This window comes from Triticum urartu, chromosome 7A (assembly GCF_056163025.1).
Source record: "Triticum urartu cultivar PI428250 chromosome 7A, HENAU_Tu73, whole genome shotgun sequence".
In the NCBI taxonomy this organism is placed as follows: domain Eukaryota; kingdom Viridiplantae; phylum Streptophyta; class Magnoliopsida; order Poales; family Poaceae; genus Triticum; species Triticum urartu.
The window spans coordinates 169,185,449-169,208,691 of NC_141879.1; the positions used below are offsets into that span (position 1 = coordinate 169,185,449).

The 23,243-nt window shown below is 44.2% G+C and overlaps 2 protein-coding genes and 1 pseudogene across 2 annotated transcripts; 1 reads left to right on the forward strand and 2 right to left on the reverse strand.

The window, feature by feature from the left end:
- Positions 1-8,710: 8,710 nt before the first annotated feature.
- LOC147958808 (xyloglucan O-acetyltransferase 1 pseudogene) lies at positions 8,711-10,262 on the reverse strand (annotated as a pseudogene).
- A 2,592-nt stretch (positions 10,263-12,854) lies between these two features.
- Positions 12,855-16,713, forward strand: LOC147958809 (uncharacterized). The gene is made up of 3 exons (XM_087532317.1): positions 12,855-14,735; positions 15,255-16,208; positions 16,288-16,713. The coding sequence occupies exons 1-3, from the start codon at positions 12,855-12,857 to the stop codon at positions 16,711-16,713; spliced, it is 3,261 nt and encodes a 1,086-aa protein (XP_087388443.1).
- A 737-nt stretch (positions 16,714-17,450) lies between these two features.
- On the reverse strand, positions 17,451-18,661 carry LOC147958810 (uncharacterized). The gene is made up of 3 exons (XM_087535818.1): positions 18,599-18,661; positions 18,334-18,480; positions 17,451-17,975 (listed from the first exon to the last, which is right to left on the reverse strand). Exons 1-3 carry the CDS (start codon positions 18,659-18,661, stop codon positions 17,451-17,453), a joined length of 735 nt encoding a protein of 244 aa, XP_087391944.1.
- Positions 18,662-23,243: the final 4,582 nt, after the last annotated feature.

The window sequence follows — 23,243 nt, forward strand, 5'->3', positions numbered from 1 at the left end:
CATCGGATGAACCACGATGTCAAGGACTTAGTCAATCCCGTATACAATTCCCTTTTTCTATCGGTACGATACTTGCCCGAGATTCGATCGTCGGTATCCCGATACCTTGTTCAATCTCGTTACCGGCAAGTCTCTTTACTCGTTTCATAACACATCATCCCGTGATAAACTCCTTGATCACATTGTGCACATTATGATGATGTCCTACCGAGTGGGCCCAGAGATACCTCTCTGTTTACACGGAGTGACAAATCCCAGTCTCCATTCGTGCCAACCCAATAGACACTTTTGGAGATACCTGTAGTGTAACCCAGTTACGTTGTGACGTTTGGCACACCCAAAGCACTCCTACGGTATCCGGGAGTTGCACAATCTCATGGTCTAAGGAAATGATACTTGACATTAGAAAAGCTTTAGCATACGAACTACATGATCTTGTGCTGGGCTTAGGATTGGGTCTTTGTCCATCACATCATTCTCCTAATGATGTGATCCCGTTATCAATGACATCCAATGTCCATGGTCAGGAAACCATAACCATCTATTGATCAACGAGCTAGTCAACTAGAGGCTTACTAGGGACATGGTGTTGTCTATGTATCCACACATGTATCTGAGTTTCCTATCAATACAATTCTAGCATGGATAATAAACGATTATCATGAACAAGGAAATATAATAATAACTAATTTATTATTGCCTCTAGGGCATATTTCCAATAGTCTCCCACTTGCACTAGAGTCAATAATCCAGTTCACATCGCTATGTGATTAACACTCAAGGTCACATCCCCATGTGACTAACACCCAAAGAGTCTACTAGAGTCAATAATCTAGTTCACATTACCATGTGATTAACACTCGATGAGTTCTGGGTTTGATCATGTTATGCTTGTGAGAGATGTTATAGTCAACGGGTCTGAATCTTTCAGATCCGTATGTACTTCGCAAATTTCTATGTCATCTTGTAGATGCAACTACTACGCTACATTTGGAGCTATTCCAAATAACTGTTCTACTATACGAATCCAGTTTACTACTCAGAATAATCTGGATTAGTGTCAAAGTTTGCATCGGCGTAACCCATTACGACAAACTCTTTTACCACCTCCATAATCGAGAAAATTCCTTAGTCCACTAGTTACTAAGGATAACTTTGACCGCTGTCTTGTGATCCATTCTTGGATCACTCTTGTACCCCTTGCCTGACTCATGGCAAGGCACATTTCAGGTGCGGTACACAGCATAGCATACTATAGAGCCTATGTCTTAAGCATAGGGGACGACCTTCGTCCTTTCTCTCTATTCTGCCGTGGTCGAGCTTTAAGTCTTAACTTCATACCTTACAACTCAGGCAAGAACTCCTTCTTTGACTGATCCATCTTGAACACCTTCAAGATCATGTCAAGGTATGTGCTCATTTGAAAGTACCATTAAGCGTTTTGATCTATCCTTATAGATCTTGATGCTCAATGTTCAAGTAGCTTAATCCAGGCTTTCCATTGAAAAACACTTTCCAAATAACCCTATATGCTTTCCAGAAATTCTACGTCATTTTTGATCAACAATATGTCAACAACATATATTCATCAGAAATTCTATAGTGCTCCCACTCACTTCTTTGGAAATACAAGTTTCTCATAAACTTTGTATAAACCCAAAATCTTTGATCATCATCAAAGCATACATTCCAACTCCGAGATGCTTACTCCAGTCCCTAGAAGGATTGCTGGATCTTTGCATACTTATTAGCATCTTTCAGGATTGACAAAACCTTCCGGTTTGTATCACATACAACCTTTCCTCAAAAACGTCAAGGAAACAATGTTTTGACATCCTATCTGCAAGATTTCATAAATAATGCAGTAATCGCTAATATAATTCCAACAGACTCTTAGCATCGCTACGAGTGAGAAAGTCTCATCGTAGTCAACTCCTTGAACTTGTCGGAAAACATCTCAATGACAAGTCGAGCTTTCTTAATGGTGACATTTACCATCATTGTCCGTCTTCCTTTTAAAATCCATCTGCACTCAACAGCCTTACGACCATCGAGTTGTTCTGCCAAAGTCTACACTTTGTTTTCATACATGGATCCTTTCTCGGATTTTATGGCCTCGAGCCATTTATCGGAATCCGGGCCCACCATCGCTTCTCCATAGCTCGTAGGTTCATTGTTGTCTAGCAACATGACTTCCTAGACAGGATTACGTACCACTCTGAAGTAGTACGCATCCTTGTCATCCCACGAGGTTTGGTAGTGACTTGATCTGAAGTTTCATGATCACTATCATAAGCTTCCACTTCAATTGGTGTAGGTGCCACAGGAACAACTCCCTGTGCCCTGTCACACACTAGTTGAAGAGACGGTTCAATAACCTCATCAAGTCTCCACCATCCTCCCACTCAATTCTTTCGAGAGAAACTTTTCCTCGAGAAAGGACCCGATTCCAGAAACAATCCCTTATTGCTTTCGGATCTGAGACAGGAGGTATACCCAACTGTTTTTGGTTGTCCTATGAAGATGCATTTATCCGCTTTGGGTTCGAGCTTATCAGCCTGAAACTTTTGCACATAAGCGTCACAGCCCCAAACTTTTAAGAAATGACAGCTTAGGTTTCTCTAAACCATAGTTCATACGGTGTCATCTCATCGGAATTACGTGGTGCCCCTTTTAAAGTGAATGTGGTTGTCTCTAATGCCTAACCCATAAACTATCGTGGTAATTCGATAAGAGACATCATGGTATGCATCATATCCAATAGGGTGCAGTTATGATGTTCGGACACACCATCACACTACGGTGTTCCAGGCTGTATTAGTTGTGAAACAATTTCCACAATGTCTTAATTCTGTGCCAAACTCGTAATTCAGATATTCATCTCTATGATCATATCATAGATATTTTATCCTCTTGTCACGACGATCTTTCAACTTCACCCTGAAATTACTTGAACCTTTCAATAATTCAGACTCGTGATTCATCAAGTAAATATAGTCAACATCTACTCAAATCATCTGTGAAGTAAGAACATAACGATATCCACTACATGCCTCAGCACTCATTGGATTGCACACATCAAAATGTATTACTTCCAACAAGTTGCTTTCTAGTTCCATTTTACTGAAAACGAGGCTTTCAATCATCTTGCCCATGTGGTATGATTTGCATGTCTCAAGTGATTCAAAATCAAGTGAGTCCAAACGGTCCATTTGCATGGAGTTTCTTCATGCATATACACCAATAGACATGGTTCGCATGTCTCAAACCTTTCAAAACAAGTGAGCCCAAAGATCCATCAACATGGAGCTTCTTCATGCGTTTTATACCGATATGACTTATGTGGCAGTGCCACAAGTAGGTGGTACTATCATTACTATCTTTTGGCATGAACATGTGTATCACTACGATCGAGATTCAATAAACCATTCATTTCAGGTGTAAGACCATTGAAGGTATTATTCAAATAAACAGAGTAACCATTATTCTCTTTAAATGAATAACCGTATTGCGATAGACATAATCCAATCATGTCTATGCTCAACGCAAACACCAATCTCGATGGTAGAGGGAGCGTGCGATGCTTGATCATATCAACATTGGAAACACTTCCAACACATATCGTCAGCTCACCTTTAGCTAGTCTCCGTTTATTCTGTAGCTTTTATTTCGAGTTACTAACACTTAGCAACCGAACCGGTATCTAATACCCTGGTGCTACTAGGAGTACTAGTAAAGTACACATCAACACAATGTATATCCAATATACTTCTATCGACCTTGCCAGCCTTCTCATCTACCAAGTATCTAGGGTAATTCTGCTCCAGTGGCTGTTCCCCTTATTACAGAAGCACTTAGTCTCGGGTTTGGGTTCAACCTTGGGTTTCTTCACTAGAGCAGCAGCTGAATTGCCGTTTCATGAAGTATCCTTTCGTGCCCTTGCCCTTCTTGAAACTAGTGGTTTCACCAACCATCAACAATTGATGCTCCTTCTTGATTTCTACTTTTGTGGTGTCAAACATCGCGAATATCTCAAGGATCATCATATATGTCCCTGATATATTATAGTTCATCACGAAGCTCTAGCAGCTTGGTGGTAATGACTTCGGAGAAACATCACTTTCTCATCTGGAAGATCAACTCCCACTCGATTCAAATGATTGTTGTACTCAGACAATCTGAGCACAAGCTCAACAATTGAGCTTTTCTCCCTTAGTTTGCAGGCTAAGAAAATCGTCGGAGGTCTTATACCTCTTGACGTGGGCACGAGCCTGAAATCCCAATTTCAGCCCTCGAAACATCTCATATGTTTCGTGACGTTTCAAAACGTCTTCGGTGCCTCAACTCTAAACCGTTTAACTGAACTATCACGTAGTTATCAAAATGTATATGTCAGATGTTCGCAAAATCCATAGACAACGTTCGAGGTTTAGCACACTGAGCGGTGCATTAAGGACATAAGCCTTCTATGAAGCAATGAGGACAAACCTCAGTTTACGGACCTAGTCCGCATAATTGCTACTATCAACTTTCAACTAAATTTTCTCTAGGAACATATTTAAACAGTAGAACTGAAGCGCGAGCTATGACATGATTTGCGAAGACCTTTTGACTATGTTTAGGATAATTAAGTTCGTCTTATGAACTCCCACTCAGATAGACATCCCTCTAGTCATCTAAGTGATTACATGATCCGAGTCAACTAGGTCGTGTCCGATCATCACGTGAGACGGACTAGTCAACATCGGTGAACATCTTCATGTTGATCGTATCTTCTATACGACTCATGCTCGACCTTTCGGTCTCTTGTGTTTCGAGGCCATGTCTGTACATGCTAGGCTCGTCAAGTCAACCTAAGTGTTTTGCATGTGTTCCGAGGCCATGTCTGTACATGCTAGGCTCGTCAACACCCGTTGTATTCGAACGTAAGAATCTATCACACCCGATCATCACGTGGTGCTTCGAAACGATGAACTTTCGCAACGATGCACAGTTAGGGGGAACACTTTCTTGAAATTTTAATGAGGGATCATCTTATTTACTACCGTCGTTCTAAGCAAATAAGATGTATAAACATGATAAACATCACATACAATCAAATAGTGACATGATATGGCCATCATCACTTTGCTCCTTTTGATCTCCATCTTCGGGGCTCCATGATCATCATCGTCACCGGCATGACACCATGATCTCCATCATCGTGTCTTCATGAAGTTGTCTCGTCAACTATTACTTCTACTACTACAGCTAACGCTTAGCAATAAAGTAAAGTAATTACATGACGTTTATGTTGACACGCAGGTCATAAATAAATTAAGACAACTCCTATGGCTCCTACCGGTTGTCATACTCATCGACATGCAAGTCGTGATTCCTATTACAAGAACATGATCAATCTCATACATCACATATATCATTCATCACATCCTTTTGGCCATATCACATCACATAGCATACCCTGCAAAAACAAGTTAGACGTCCTCTAATTGTTGTTTGCATGTTTTACGTGGCTGATATGGGTTTCTAGCAAGAACGTTTCTTACCTACGCAAAAACCACAACGTGATATGCCAATTGCTATTTACCCTTCATAAGGACCCTTTTCATCGAATCCGATCCGACTAAAGTGGGAGAGACAGACACCCGCTAGCCACCTTATGCAACTAGTGCATGTCAGTCGGTGGAACCAGTCTCACTAAGAGTACGTGTAAGGTCAGTCCGGGCCGCTTCATCCCACAATGCCACCGAATCAAGATTGGACTAGTAACGGTAAGCATATTGAACAAAATCAACGCCCACAACTACTTTGTGTTCTACTCGTGCATAGAAACTACGCATAGACCTAGCTCTGATACCACTGTTGGGGAACGTAGCAATAATTCAAAATTTTCCTACGTGTCACCAAGATCAATCTATGGAGTCATCTAGCTACGAGGGAGGAGTGGATCTACATACCCTTGTACATCGTGCGCGGAAGCGTTCAAGAGAACGGGGTTGATGGAGTCGTACTCGTCGTGATCCAAATCACCGATGATCCTAGCGCCGAACGGACGGCACCTCCGCGTTCAACACACGTACGGAGCAGCGACGTCTCCTCCTTCTTGATCCAGCAAGGGGGAAGGAGAGGTTGATGGAGATCCAGCAGCACGACGGCGTGGTGGTGGAAGTAGCGGGATTCCAACAGGGCTTCGCCAAGCGCTGCGGGAGGAGGGAGATGTGTCATGGGAGGGAGAGGGAGGCGCCAGGGCTTAGGTATGGTTGCCCTCCCTTCCCCCCACTATATATAGGGCCAAGGGAGAGGGGGGAGGCGCAGCCTTGGCCCTTCCTCCAAGGAAGGGTGCGGCCAGGGAGGAGTCCCTCCTCCCCAAGGCACCTCGGAGGTGCCTTCCCCCTTTAGGACTCTTCCTTTCCCTTGATTCTTGGCGCATGGGCCTCTTGGGGCTGGTGCCCTTGGCCCATATAGGCCAAGGCGCACCCCCTACAGCCCATGTGGCCCCCGGGGCAGGTGGCCCCACCCGGTGGACCCCCGGGACCCTTTCGGTAGTCCCGGTACAATACCGGTGACCCCGAAACTTGTCCCGATGGCCGAAATAGCACTTCATATATATAATTCTTTACCTACGGACCATTCCGGAACTCCTCATGACGTCCGGGATCTCATCCGGGACTCCGAACAACTTTCGGGTTACCGCATACTAATATCTCTATAACCCTAGCGTCACCGAACCTTAAGTGTGTAGACCCTACGGGTTCGGGAGACATGCAGACATGACCGAGATGACTCTCCGGTCAATAACCAACAGCGGGATCTGGATACCCATGTTGGCTCCCACATGTTCCACGATGATCTCATCGGATGAACCACGATGTCAAGGACTTAGTCAATCCCGTATACAATTCCCTTTGTCTATCGGTACGATACTTGCCCGAGATTCGATCGTCGGTATCCCGATACCTTGTTCAATCTCGTTACCGGCAAGTCTCTTTACTCGTTTCGTAACACATCATCCCGTGATAAACTCCTTGATCACATTGTGCACATTATGATGATGTACTACCGAGTGGGCCCAGAGATACCTCTCTGTTTACACGGAGTGACAAATCCCAGTCTCGATTCGTGCCAACCCAACAGACACTTTTGGAGATACCTGTAGTGTAACCCAGTTACGTTGTGACGTTTGGCACACCCAAAGCACTCCTACGGTATCCGGGAGTTGCACAATCTCATGGTCTAAGGAAATGATACTTGACATTAGAAAAGCTTTAGCATACGAACTACATGATCTTGTGCTAGGCTTAGGATTGGGTCTTTGTCCATCACATCATTCTCCTAATGATGTGATCCCGTTATCAATGACATCCAATGTCCATGGTCAGGAAACCGTAACCATCTATTGATCAACGAGCTAGTCAACTAGAGGCTTACTAGGGACATGGTGTTGTCTATGTATCCACACATGTATCTGAGTTTCCTATCAATACAATTCTAGCATGGATAATAAACGATTATCATGAACAAGGAAATATAATAATAACTAATTTATTATTGCCTCTAGGGCATATTTCCAACAGTTACTTCTTCCGAGAAGGGCCTGAACTCGTAAAACTCATGTGTACAACTACTCCATAGCTAGGATCTTGCCTCTTCATATCTACCCCCCATTCTACCGTCAGTCTTAGAACCACGACACTACCCAAGTTAAGCATCACCATTTACGATGCCAATTTCAACCAAAGTTTTATGTCCCGCAAAGCTTAAAATTTGTATAATCCAAATCATAGTTCCTATAATCATTATATCGTCATCATCTTGCTACGTGGGACCTACATACCATGTAGGTTGGGAATTTCATTTCCATAAGGTGAAAGTGTTAATTTGGGTTGTGTAATGCATATTGGACCAAAGGTTATAGTCATTTGATAAAATGTTAAATTTGAGGCTTTTGTTGTAGCAACTTGATGAATTTTTATCCGGTACACACATCATGTACAGTACCACTTAGCATAGAAGCCACACAACAAAAATAGGCTTGTCACACTAGCAGGACAAGCCTATTAGCAATTGCGCCTTTCCGATAATAGCAGAGCCATAGTGCACTGTGTGATCCCTCTTTGGCCAAGTTTATTGCTTCAACTTGCATATGGACGGTGTAATGAACAAATTTATGACACTATAACTGAAATCATTCCTAGCCCTCTCTCGATCTCGCAGTTTCTAGCCCTCCATTCCTGTCATCTGGCTTATTTGAGCCGTTAGATGTGTTGTAAATTTCACATTGTTGAGAAAATCGTTAACTAGTAGCTGCTCGGTTCACTGGCGAGTAGTGAATTAATAGACTAATCGAACAATTAATCAATTAATTGGGCAAATTTATTAGTTTATTAGCTACTCGATGACCCTATGAGTATGGATTAATTGACAAGTTAACTAGTTAATTGAACGAATTCTTCCTTTAAAGCTAAAAGGCTCACTAGTATCCTTGTTTCGTCAGATGGCAGTCTTAGGTTATTGAAAGCTACGATCTTAGTTCAGCCATTCGTAAGATTTGATCTGCATTCGTATTACATCATATTTACTCTCCCCGTTTCAAAATAGATGACTTAACTTTGTACTAACTTAAGTTGAGTCATCTATTTTGAAACGAAGGGAGTATGATAACATTCATATCACATCATGTTTGTTTTGAAAATATGAAAACGGGTGTGATAAGAGCACTATCCGATCGACGACATGGTTTCCTACTAGTACCTTCGTCTACCATCCCGCAATCAGGTAGTACGTGCATGCCATGTGTATTTTTCTTGATTGACACCTTTTTTTTACACTCATGCATGCCATGTGTAACAGTGTAAGCAATACTCGATCAGTCGCGCTTGGCGAGGAGGAGCTGGAGCAGAATCTCGTTGAAGGTGTCGACCGGCCCGGGGAGGCAGAAGTGGAGGCAGTCGCTCTGCAGCCGCTCCGGCACGCCGCGCGCGAACGGGTCGCGCTTCATGTACACGCCGGGGTGGCCGTCGGGCCGCATCGTGGCCAGCTTGGTCACGTCCAGCACCTCGACCCTCGTCGCCCCACCGTCCGTCGCCGCCGCCGCCGCCGCGGTCGTCTCTTCTCTGACGATGCTCCTAAGCTGGGCGTGCGTGGCGTCCACCTCCCTCTCCCCCTCCGTGTACGGCATCCTCCTGGCGCACGTGGCGGGGTCGTCCCACGCCTTCTCGAAGTGCGCCGGCGAGAAGGTGGCCAGGACCACGGCGCGGGCGCGGCCGGCGGAGGCGAGGCGGCGTATCGACGCCCGGATGGCCTCCCGGAACGGCGAGAGGAAGCCGATCCCGGTGTGGTTGAGCTGGGGTAGGAGGTGCGTGCCGAGCACCTCGCTGCCGTTGTAGTAGACGCTGGGGTTCCAGAACCAGTGGCCGGTGCTGACGACGGCCACGTCCATGGCGCCGGCGTCGGCGGACCAGCGGTCGGCGAGCGTCTCGAGGTGCACCGAGTTGTAGGGCAGGCTGTAGTTGTCGCACCTGCCCGTGGCCCGCGCCAGGAAGGGCGCCCAGTAGACGGACACCGTGACGTTGTGCGTCGGGAACGCCCAGCGCCAGAACTTGCGCGTCCCGGGCTCCGGGTCGCGGTACACGAGATGGTACGGGAAGGACGCGCCCAGGAGGCAGACGAGCGACTCGGCCTGGTTCCGCGCCATGGAGTCACCGACGAAGGCCACGTGCTGGCCGCGGACGGCGCCGAGGAACGCCGCGGCGTCGAAGCCCGGGAGCTGGCACCCGGGCGCCGCCGGCTGCCACCGCCAGTCGAGGTAGCCGGTGTCGGGGCGGCCGTTGCGGGCGCAGTCCTCGCTGCCCTTGACGTTGCACTCGGTGCCGTTGTACCGCCGCGCGTGCCCCGCCGCCCGCACCCACTGCCCCTCCGAGTAGTCGCAGCCGGAAGTGGAAGTCGACCCTCTTCCTTCAGTGTAGGTGCTGGTGATGTACTGGAGCAGAGGCGAGACGACGACGTTTCCGCGTGCGGCTCGCGGGGAGCAGCAGAGGAGGTGGAGGAGAGCCAGGCAGAGCACGGCGGTGAAGAGCCAGGCCAAGACGACTCTGCCATGGTGAGTCGACGACGGCTTCTGGCTGTGCTGCTGATGCACTGGCTGGTACGCTCCCATGATCACTATACTAGCTATCTATCGCAACCACGGCCGAATCGCTCGGACTGAGCTTGGGAGGTTGCTTCCAGTTCCAGGGGAGTTGTAGCTTTCAGCTATGCCTCTAGGTATTACATAGTCAGGAACTCATGCATTGTGGGTGGCGTTGTACGGAGTAGTACGATAGCAGTTCCCGATTAACTAAGCTGTCAGTGTACCGTTATTTGGGCTGCCATGCAAACAATTTGTTTGACGGTATGTGCACTGGCCGCGCCGACGTGCATGCATGCGGCTGCGGTCAGACGTGAGCTTACCGGCCGGGACCTTAATGGCTCTTGAGATTTGGGCGAAGATCGAGAGACTGAATCCATGCAAGTGGCCATTGTCAATGGCTTTCTTGCTCAACGTACTACGTGCCTGGGTAACAGGGTTATATGTATCGATGGATAGTCGTGTGGCAGGAGGATCCTGCGTGGGTTGTACGTACGTAGATCTCCAGGCGATCGGGCGCGAGCAGCGATGTAAACCGTGGGTGCGTCGTGCTTGGGGGGCGAGCACTTGGCCGTTGATTTCGACGCCGGCGAGTTCTGACTTTCTCATTCCAGGATTCTCGTTTACCAATGTTGCAGCGGCTTTGTCCAAGCATCGTAAACCCATCCGAATGCTCCGTACAGTTCCGATGCGCTTCCGTTGATTTCTCAAATATAAGCATCCGGCTCTAGTTTTTTCTTTTCCAGACACAGAAACTTCAATCTATTCATCATCTTTTCCTTTTCGAAAAAAAATCGTCATCTTTTCCATTTTTTATTTTCAATGTTGTCCAACTTGTCAAATGATTCTACTAGGAGGGCCTGATATCTCATGACTATTTTGAATTTACACCACATATTCTTAAGCTCAGAAAGAAACTTATGAATGTGTCTAGAGGTTCTCTAACTATTTTGTCACATTTATGCGTGCAGTGCTCCAATGGGCATACTATTTGTTCTCAATGCAAGCCAAGGGTCTATAATCGCCGTCCTACATGCAGGAGTGAGTTGAGTAACACAAGATACCTTGATTTGGAGAAGGTTGCTGCCTCTCCAGAGGTTCCATGCAAGTTCCAGAACTTTGGATGCTTGGGAATATGAATCAGAATGCCAATACATACTGGCCACATGCGGGTTGTGAATGCACTGTCGCTGGTGACATTCCATATCAAATTTCAGAGTGTTCTTCGAACTAATTCTGTTTGATTGTTGTGTAGGTCTTATATTTTTTTGCAGATTTATGCGATCGAATCTTGATATGTAACACATGACTTCTGTGTTGCACAGTTGCCAGGAATGCGTTGAGAAAATACAACATGACTTGATGTTTGAAGTTACACCCTTACAGGGGCATCGACTCAAATTTGCAACGACGAAGTTTATACCATGTTTGTGTAGCTCAGTCTGGTATTTTGGTTGGGTATATTCTTTTTAGAAATGGAGGTATACCCTCGGCCTCTGCATCATGATGATGCATGCGGCCCTTTTATTAAAAATCCAGAAAGCATCATTGTAAAGGGAGTTATTTACCCAAAACCACCACATTATGGGCTAGGGTAACAGATCGGTACCACATTTCAGGCAGGTCACACAAAACCACCAACAATGGGTCTAATTTGTAACGCGGAGCACTGAGCTGCGTTTTAGCCCCGAAAACAGCGAATCCGACAGGTGGGTCCCGCATGTCGGGCTGATGTGGCGCGTGTTGACGGACGCCGTTAGACGGCGAGAGACGGCCGTTTCGGCGCGCCCGTCTACGAGGTCAAGCCGTTCCCTTCCCCCGCTCGATTAAATCCAGTCGATTCAGTCCTTCCCCGCTCCGCTCCGATGGCGACCAGCTCCGGCAGCGACGGCGCACACGGAGTCGACGGAAGCGGCGACGCCGCACTCAGCGGCGAGGGCCTTGGTACTACTTCAGGGCAGAAGCTGTTGCGCTCGCAATGCGGGGTCATCGCCCCCCACACCGGTGGCGGCTGCGACCTAGATCCAGAGTCTGCCGCGGCGGCGGGCCTGTCGCCGGAGCATGGTACCAAGGAAGCAGCTTCGCAGATTGGTCCCGCGGATGTGCTCCCGTTCGTCCCATCTTCAGCTAGGTAATCTGAATCTTTCAAAATCTGTTCTTACTGCAGGATCATTTGGCCATGTTTATCGACTACAGGATCATCCCATCGTCACCGGGCTTCAATCTTTCCTCCTTACTGCAGCATCTGTTTTAAACATTGATTTGTTAGTCATTTAGAAGTGATTGTAGTCCTGAATTTTTGTCGACTATCACATCTTTAGTTAGGGTTCAGTTATCTTAGTAGTACTGCATGGTTCTGAATTTTTGGAGAAAATCACACTGTAGTTTTCATTTATGGTATTGCTACACTACACTGCATTGTAACTAGTCTGAGCTATATTAGGCTTGTAGATATTGTCTTGTTAATATATGTCTATTTTAGGCCTGAATTGCTTACACTGCATTGTCATGTTACTGTAATTTAAAATTTTGCTTACACTGATAGTAATGTTAGTACTGATTTGCCAGTTACTATAATTTAAAATAGTTCATTATAATTGTCAGATATAATGGTCAGTTATGTTAATACAATTGACTTGTTAATATTCATTTGTATGTCTATTTTAGGCCTGAAGATTTATGGTCAATCTATTTCCAGTTTCCTGGAGAGAAGTATGCTCTTGTTAAGATGTCTGAAAGAGAAACCACTTATGGTAGTTTTTTCAATGTAATGGTCAGCAATGGATACTGTAAGGATGACAGTCTTTGCTACTTGAAAGATGAAAATATAGGGCTGCAAGGTGTTTGTGTGATTAAAGGCAACATTGAAGTAATTCACATGCTGAGACAATTTGAGAGCACCCAGACATTGTCACTGACAGTTAGAAAGGGAAAGGTAGTTATTGAACCAGCAGTTGGAGAAGATCAACATGCACAGCAAATAGAAGAAGAGGCACCTGTTGTTTTTGCTGTTGCTGAATCAGGTGTTGTGCACAAAACAGTTCCTCCTAACTGTCAGTTACATCTTGGGACACAGGAAAGTGTAAATTTTTTGCCACTCACATCAGTTCCTCCTAACTATCAGTTCCATTTTGGGACACAGCTTAACACTGAAGTAAGTGTCAATTATGCTGATTTTCAGTTTGATTCAGATGAGGAGGACAATGCAGTTAGTGAGGAAGCAATTCCTGTAGGCATGGACACTGATGAGGAGGACAATGCAGTTAGTGAGGAAGGTTCAAGCAGTGATGAAGATTTTGTAGTTGATGTTGACCACTTAGATGCAGGAGAAGAAGAAGATGACTCAGATTCAGTGCATTATGTAGAAGAACAAATTGCAAATAGGAGGACAGAGGAACCTGAGCTAGATGAAACTCTTTCTGAAATAAAGAGGAAGAGAGCTGAATATATGTCAAGTACACACTGTGAGGGGGACACAGATCCTGAAGATATATATGACATGGAGGAGGAAGAAGATGATGAGGAGGCCCAAGAGATTCCAGTTCCTGAGCCTGTTAAGAAGAAGGCAAAGAGGCCAGGTCCTACTAGTAGGTCCCACTCTAGTGCTGGTCCAAGCATTAATCCTGATTGGTTTCCATCTTCAGAAGAGGAAGATACAGACTTTGAAGCAGATGATGATGGAAATGAACCAATGTCCTTTGTTATCAGCTCTGGCAGAAGGAGTAGGGCTAAGAAAAGACCACCTAGGGTCTGGTATGATGAGGACAGGATGCATCCAGAACAGCAATTCCAGCTAAAGCTCTGTTTCAAAGATGTTTACCAATTCAGAGAGGCCCTAGTCAATTTGCATGTGAAACAACTTAGAAGGTATAAATACCACAGAAACTGCAGTGATAGGGTAATTGTTTGCTGTGAGGGAGATGGTTGTCAGTTCTACATGGTAGCAGCACAGATAACAAATGAGCCCACTTTCTGCATTAAGAAGATGAGGTTGGAGCACACATGTCCCACCCAGTCTGAGAAAACTAGGATTAGTTCAAGGTGGCTTGGCAACAAAATGCTTGAGACCATCAGATCAAATCCCAACACTACTGTACCTGCTATTGTTGACAAGGCAAAGAGGCAATTTGGGCTTGAGATTCCTAGGATGATGGCATGGAGGGCTAAGAAGAAAGCAAAAGAGATTGTGCTTGGTGATCACAAGAAGCAATATAAGAGGCTGAGAGACTATTTGGAGACTGTGAAGCTTACAAATCCTGGATCTAGGTGCATTGTCACTACTGTTAGTGGAACCAGAGAAAATCCTACTGCTGGACCAAGGTTCCATGGTCTATTTTTCAGTTTGAATGCATGTTGTGAGGGCTTCTTGAATGGATGTAGGCCATTCATAGGTCTAGATGGCTGCTTCATCAAATTGACTAGTGGTGCACAGATACTAGCAGCTACTGGAAGGGATGCAAACAACAATATGTACCCCATTGCCTTTGGAGTGGTTGGAGTTGAAGATACAGTTAACTGGTCCTGGTTCTTGACACAGCTAAAGTATGCTCTAGGGGGAAGTGAAGAGGGCAAGTTTGGAAAGTACACATTCATGTCTGATAGACAGAAGGTTAGTTCATTTGCTTGTTCATTTAGTTGTTCATTTAGTTCATTTACCTGTTCATTTACATGTTCATTTAGTTCATTTACTTGTTCATGACTAGTTGGTAGGTGTCGAGTCGTAACCCTTCTTGTCGACACTTAGGCATAGATAGCCTAGGGTGACTAGGGTGACCCATATAAAATCATTTAAAATCTAATTAACTCATATAAAATCATTTAAAATCATATTAACTCATATAAAATCATATAAAATCATTTAAAATCATATTAACTCATATAAAATCATTTAAAATCATTTAAAATCATATTAACTCATATAAAATCATATTAACTCATATAAAATCATATTAACCCATATAAAATCATATTAAATCATTTAAAATCATATTAACTCATATAAAATCATATTAACCCATATTAACTCATATAAAATCATTTTAAATCATATAAAATCATATTAACTCATATAAAATCATATTAACTCATATAAAATCATTTAAAATCATTTAAAATCATTTTCATGCAGGGTCTACTCAATGCAGTGACAGCAGTATTCCCAAACTGCCATCATAGGTACTGTTTGAGGCACATCTATGCAAACTTCCAGAGAGCAGGATTTGGAGGAGAGGATTTGAAGAGATGCATGGATGCAGCTGCCTATGCTTACACTGAACATGACTTCAATTTGGCCATGGAAAGCATGAAGGCTGAGTGCACTGCTGCTTGGGAGTGGATGTCAAGAATTCCTGCTAAAGCTTGGTCTAGGCATGCAATGGACACTAATTGCAAAACTGATTTAGTGGTGAATAACTTAAGTGAAGTTTTTAATAAGTACATTCTAGATGTAAGGAACAAGCCAATTGTCACAATGATCAATGGGATCAAGGACAAGTTGCTAGTGAGGTTCCACCAGAAGAGAGAGGGTGGAAAATGTGCTAGATGGGAGATTGCACCAACCTATGCAGAGAAGTTGGAGATGAACAAGAAGTATGCAAGGGATTGCAAAGCACTCATAGCTGGCCAAGGACTTTTCCAAGTCACTAGTGGAGACAAGACCTATGGTGTTGACACAAACATACAGACATGTGGGTGCAAGAAATGGGACATCACTGGAGTTCCTTGCAAACATGCTTGTTCTGCCATCTATAGGTCTAAACAGCTGTCAGAGGATCATATCAATGTGTTTTTCAAGAAATCTATGTACTTGGAGGCATATAAGCCAGTGATTTACCCTGTTCCTGGTCCAGATAGCTGGGTGAAAACTCCAACACCTGACATTGAACCACCACAGTTCAAAGATGACAAGAAGGGGCCAGCAGAAGAGAAAAGGAAAAAAGGAAAGTTTGAGCCACCTCAAGCAAAGCAGACATCTAGGATGGCTACTATAACATGTGGGAACTGCAAGCTGCAAGGACACAAGTACACAAGTTGTCCAAAGCCATTGAGGCCTGATCTGCAAATCAGGAAGAACAAGCACATGGTATTTTCATTTTGAAATCACTTGAATGTTCTTTTCTATTGACTGATCATTATAAAGTTGTTTAATTTTTTGATTACAGGCAAACAGGACTGTACCAGAATGGCACCATGGTGCAGCTTCATCAGCTACTGGAAGTGCTAGGGGTGCACCATCATCATCTACTACAAACTCCTCTCCTGCTGCTACTGGAAGGGGAGCAAGGTATGCTACTACTCCTGCTGCTGCTGGAAGGGGAGCAAGGTCTGCTACTACTCCTGCTGCTGCTGGAAGAGGAGCAAGGTCTGCTACTACTCCTGCTGCTGGAAGGGGTGCTAGTTCTTCTCCTACTGCTGCTGGTAGAGGTGCAAGATCTTCCACTGCTGTTGGAAGGGGTGCAAAAAGGTTCAAGCCTCCAAGAAGTTCTGCAGAAGCTTCTACTAGCCAGCCTGCAGGCAGTAGGCCAAAGAGGACAAAGTACATGAGCAAGAGGATGGAGGGGTACTTCTATGCCAGTGGGAACTACTAAATGCTCAAATTTGAAGTCTGTGTGTGCTAAATCAGGCATTACATCACTTTCTTTATGACATTATGAACCTATGTATGGCACTCAGAACCTATGTTTGTTAAAACCTATGTATGGAGTTGTGAACCTATGTATGGCACTTTGAAGTTATCTATGGTTATCTCCTGCTGTTAAAATTCTGTGCAAATAGATGTTCTGTGCAAAATAAATTTTGAGCAAAAAAGATCTGTGCAATATATGTTCTGTGCAAATATATGTTGTGTGCAAAATAAATTTTGAGCAAAAAAGATCTGTGCAATATATGTTCTGTGCAAATATATGTTGTGTGCAAAATAAATTTTGAGCAAAAAAGATCTGTGCAATATATGTTGTGTGCAAATATATGTTGTGTGCAAAATAAATTTTGAGCAAAAAAGATCTGTGCAAATATATGTTGTGTGCAAAATAAATTTTGAGCAAAAAAGATCTGTGCAATATATGTTCTGTGCAAATAGTATGGACAACTACAAACATTTCATTTGATACAAACAAAATACATTAATAAGTAGGCCATTGATCCAAGGATACATTGATAATAAGTAGAACATTAATTAGTTCTTGGGAGTACACAACACAAGTCTTCGGAGTACACAACACAAGTCTTGGACATAAAGATACATAAAGCATCACAGCTTTGGAAGTGCATAAGAGCACATTCATATCAACTACAGTGCTACCCTAAACCACACCACAATACATACTTAAAAATCATCACATATGTCCTTCAACTTCTTGATCTTGTCCTTGTACCCATGTTTCTGTTTGAGCAGATCTGCAATCATGTACTCCAGTTTTTTCTTCTCTTGTTTTAGTTGGTCCCTCTCTGTCACAACTTGGTCTCTCTCTGCCACTAGCTGGTCCCTCTCTTTCTCTGCCTTTGCCCTAAGTACCTGATGAAGATTGGTACAACCATGGTCTGCCAGCTTCTTCTTCTCCATCTCCTCTTTGAGATCACTTAGAGCCAACCTAACATTGCCCAGCTCTGTGATAGCATCCTCCTTGTCAGCAACCATTTTTGCAAAGTCCAGTTTGAAAAACCTCAGATCTTCCTCCATCTTCCTCTTTTCTCCAACTAGTTTGTAATTTCTTTCACCAAGCTCAACATTTTCTTTCAGCCTGTCATCGATTTCTTTGTTATACATGCTCCACAATTCAGTGAGGGTGAACTGCATAGCCACTAACCACTCTGGGTCTATCCACTCCAGATAATTGCACTTTAGTTCTGCCTACAATTAAATAAATATGTTCTCAATAAGAAATTGTATGAAATGTGCACAAATTCTATAATACTCTGTACACTCTCTACTTTGTTCTATCCACTGAATTGTAGTTCAGTTATATCCACTGAATTTTAGTTTAGTTCTATCCACTGAATTATATTCTATGCATCAATTGGTGCCTAAATCAAATATTACATCACTCTTAATTAATAGATATATTGTCAAAATTGTATGCACAAATTATGGGCAGAACCAATTATAAAAGCATATATAATTTTTTCCATCTATAAGATTGTATATGCATAGATTATGGGCAACAACTATTACATCAACAGAAGCAACAGAAGCAACAGAAGCAACATACCTTCTCCTCAGCACATGCAAGAAAACGTCTGCCTGTGTCCATAGATTCAAATGCAACAAGCCTGACGCAAGGTGCTTGATGCAGACAACGAGACGACAGGTCATGAGCAATGCCACTCCATTCATAGCAAGAGATAGTCCTAGGAAGCTAACCAGCACACAAATTGCACAAATCAGCGGCCTGGTAAAAATCCCCAAATGATGAACCCTAACCCTAGCGGGATGAACCCTAATCCGTGGGGGAGGCGAGAGGCGAACACGCATACCTGGCTAGTGACTTCTTCGCCGTCCGAAGAAGAGCTCGAGGACTGGTCGCTCCAAGAAACCATGGCGGAGCAGCGAAAGGCGGCGAGTCGACAGTGGCGGCGCCGGCGGTGGTCGGGGTCGAGAGAGAGGACAGAGAGAGTGAGGAAATGGCTGGTCTGGTTCGAACACCGACCGGTACGGGCCACTTGAACGGGCGCGCCGAAACGGCCGTCTCTCGCCGTCTAACGGCGTCCGTCAACACGCGCCACGTCAGCCTGACATGCGGGACCCACCTGTCAGATTCGCTATTTTCTGGGCTAAAACACAGCGTCAGTGCTCCGCGTTACAGATTAGCCCCATTGTTGGTGGTTTTGTGTGCCCTGCCTCAATTGTGGTACTGATCTGTTACCCTAGCCCATAATGTGGTGGTTGCTGGTAAACAACTCTTGTAAAGGTCTTACAGCTCACAAACGGAGCAAAACAAAGTACATAAACTGGAAAATTACAAGCGAACAAAAACAACCGATACGGTAATAATAAGGATAAGCTCTCTAGACTCCTATCTTGTTATGCGAACGCCATCCGAACCGGTTGAATATAACCCGAGCCACCATCTCCCATTGGTTGCACCCAGTAACCAAAGGCTCCCTGGAGTTCATAGGAGTGAGTAAGGACCACGTACAGATCCAAGCTGTAGCTCTGAAGATAACCTGCAAAAAAGTTAATTTGTGTTATCTGTTAAAAATCATATCATTTCTGCAGTTTCATATAGCCCATAATAACGCACATATTCCAATCCGAATACGAGCTGCCGTGATCTGTTTAACCTCAGCTAACCACGTCCCAAACAAAGACGCAATATCTACTGAAGGGTTGATATTAAAAGATATATGAATCGTTCTCCAAAGTAACTTGGCAAGTGGGCATTCAAAGAATAAATGTTGTATTGTCTCATCTTGAGCACAAAAACAACACCGTGAATTGCATACCCATCGCCTCTTAAGTAAGTTGTTCTTTGTGAGTATTACTTGCTTGTGGACAAACCACATAAAAAATTTAATCCGCAAAGGAAGCTTAACCTTCCATATATGTAGTGACCTTGAGTGGGGGCCATAATTGATCAGATTCGTATAAAAGGATTTCACCATAAATATCCCATTTTTAGTTAACCTCCATTGTGTTGAGTCCGGCATGTCGGAGAGTCGAACTTCAATCAATCTTCGAACCAAGTGCATCCAGGTTGTCCATCTCTCACCCACTAACGTACGTCTGAATTGGATGTTCAAGGGAATAGTTTGAAGGACGATACCTACATAATCCTCCTTACGTTGCACAATATTGTAGAGGGTGGGATATTGTAAGGCCAGAGGCGTCTCTCCTAACCACGTATCCTCCCAAAATCTTGTTGACATCTCATTGCCAACCAAGAATTTGACCCTACGAAAGAACATATCCTTCGTTCTCATAAATCCCTTCCAGAACGGCGAATCAGTAGGTCTGATGGTAACCTGGGCTAGCGTTTTTGAGTGCAAATACTTATTGCGCGGGATTTGAGACCACATGCCCTCCGGCTCTGTCTCTAACCTGTACAACCATTTGCTCATAAGATATTTATTCTTAATTTCCAAGTTCTCAATACCGAGGCCCCCTTGGTCTTCAGGTCGACAAAGGATATCCCATCGCGCGAGACGATATTTCCTCTTGGCCTCATCAGACTGCCAAAAGAAACGAGATCTAAAGAAATCAAGTCGCTTTCGGACCCTTTTCGGAATTTCGAAGAACGAAAGTAAAAACATTGGCATGCTAGTCAATACTGAGTTAATCAAAACTAGCCGACCTCCATATGACATCAGCTTTCCCTTCCAGCAGCTGAGTTTTTTTTCAATTCGTTCTTCAATACATTTCCATTCTTTATTGGATAGCTTACGGTGATGAATCGGAATGCCCAAGTAACTGAAAGGTAAGGCACCTAATTCGCATCCAAACAATTGTCTGTATGTATGTTCTTCGTCTTTGGCCTTCCCAAAACAGAACACCTCACTCTTATGAAAATTGATTTTTAAGCCAGACAATTGTTCGAATAGACACAAGATAAGTTTCATGTTACGTGCCTTAGCCATGTCATGTTCCCTGAACAGAATAGTGTCATCGGCATATTGTAGAATGGACACCCCTCCATCAACTAGATGAGGAACTAGACCCTCTACATGGCCATGCTGCTTGGCCCTGCCAATAATTACGGCCAACATATCTGCCACAATATTGAACAGAAGAGGTGACATGGAATCCTCTTGTCTCAACCCCTTATGCGTCTGGAAGTAGTGACCGATGTCATCGTTCACCTTAATTCTGACACTACCTTTCTGGACTTGAGTATCAACTTGGTTCCTCCAGGTTTCACTAAAACCCTTCATGCGCATTGCCTGCTGAAGAAAAGGCCATTTTACTTTATCATAAGCCTTCTCAAAATCCACTTTGAAGATAACCCCGTCTAGTTTCTTCGAGTGAATCTCATGGAGTGTTTCATGTAAGACGACCACTCCTTCTAGTATGTGTCGTCCCGGCATGAAAGTTGTCTGACTAGGTTGAACCACTGAGTGAGCAATTTGTGTCAATCTATTGGTTCCTACCTTTGTGAATATTTTAAAATTCACATTCAGCGGGCAAATGGGTCGGAATTGTTCGATCCGAACCGCCTCATTCTTCTTAGGTAACAATGTTATCGTACCAAAGTTGATGTGAAACAACTCCAAATGGCCATCGAAAAAATCATGAAACATAGGCATAAGATCATCTTTAATGATATGCCAAAATTTCTTATAGAATTCAGCTGGAAACCCATCTGGTCCCGGTGCTTTATTCGGCTTCATTTGGGTTATGGCCAGACGAACTTATTTTTCAGTAAATGGTGCAGAGAGAACATCGTTCTCTGTTGCCTGTAATTGAGGTATATCATCAATAACAGGCTCATCAAGGGACACCGTGGATGTATTCGGGGGTCCAAATAGGTTTTTATAATAGTTGGAAATATACGCTTTCAGATTTTCATGCCCCACTATTTGTCCCCTCGTCCTGTTCAAGCTGCATGACCTTCTTCTTCCTATGTTTACCATTTGCAACCATATGGAAGAACTGTGTGTTTTCGTCCCCTTGGACCACCTTAAGCGTTTTCGCACGCAACGCCCACTTTAGCTCCTCCCCTCTCAAGAGAGCACGTAGGCCTTGCTCAGCCTCAGACTTGGTTCGATGCTCATTAACAGAAAGGAGAGTGGTTTCGGCCTTTACATCTAGTGCTTCAATGAGTTGAGTTAGACGTTCTTTTTCTGCTTATAAATCTCACTCTCATTTCTGGCCCATCCTCTCAGAAATTGTCGGAGGTGTCGAATCTTATTCTGCTATCTCTCGACATGTGTCCTTCCCGTAACCGGCTTAGCCCATTCGCGTGCAATCAACTCCATAAACCCTTCTCGTTCAAACCAGCTTTGCTCGAAGGAGAAGATATTTTTATTTGCAACATGGGTAGTCTCGCCCGAATCTAAAAAGGGTGGTGTATGATCCAAGATCGCTCTCTGCATCGCATGGACCGACACCAACGGATATTTTTGTTCCCACTCCACACTAGCAAGTACCCTATCCAACTTTTCATAATTCGGAATAGGTAACGAGTTGGCCCATGTAAACTGTCTACCGGTGAGCTCAATTTCTCTCAAATTGAGGCTCTCGATAATCATGTTAAACATCATAGACCAACGTCCATCGAAATTGTCATTATTCTTTTGTTCTCTCCTCCGAATGATATTAAAATCCCCCCTGAATAGTAGTGGCGGATTTTCATCTCCACAAATCCGCACTAGATCAGCTAGAAAATCAGGTTTAAATTCAGGTTGTGCTGCCCCATATACCGCAACTAGTGACCATCGGAACCCATCCAATTTTGATCTTACCCCGAATTTAACCGAAAAGTCTCCCTGAACCACATTAAGCACCTCTAACGTCTCACATCGTACTCCTAGTAAAATCCCGTCGGATCTTCCTCTAGGAGGTAGAATGTGCCAGTCAAAATCGATACCATGGGAGAGGGTTTGAAAGAATTGGGATGTGAAATTATCTCGTCCAGTTTCCAAAAGTGCAATGAAATCTAAGTGATGTTCTAACGTTGTCTCTGCTAAGAATCGTTGTTTAGCCAAGTCTGCTAGACCTTTGCTATTCCAAAAGAGTCCTTTCATGTTGGGGATCGTAGCAGAATTTTAAAATTTTCTACGCATCACCAAGATCAATCTATGGAGTAATCTAGCAACGAGGGGAAGGGTGTTGGGGAACATAGTAATTTCAAAAAAATTCCTACGCACACGCAAGATCATGGTGATGCATAGCAACGAGAGGGGAGAGTGTTGTCTACGTACCCTCGTAGACCGAAGCGGAAGCGTTGACGCAACGTAGAGGAAGTAGTCGTACGTCTTCCCGGTCCAACCGATCCAAGCACCGTTACTCCGGCACCTCTGAGTTCTTGGCACACGTTCAGCTCGATGACGCTCCCCGGGCTCCGATCCAGCAAAGCTTCGGAGAGGAGTTCCGTCAGCACGACGGCGTGGTGACGATCTTGATGTTCAACCGTCGCAGGGCTTCGCATAAGCACCGCTACAATATGACCGAGGTGGAATATGG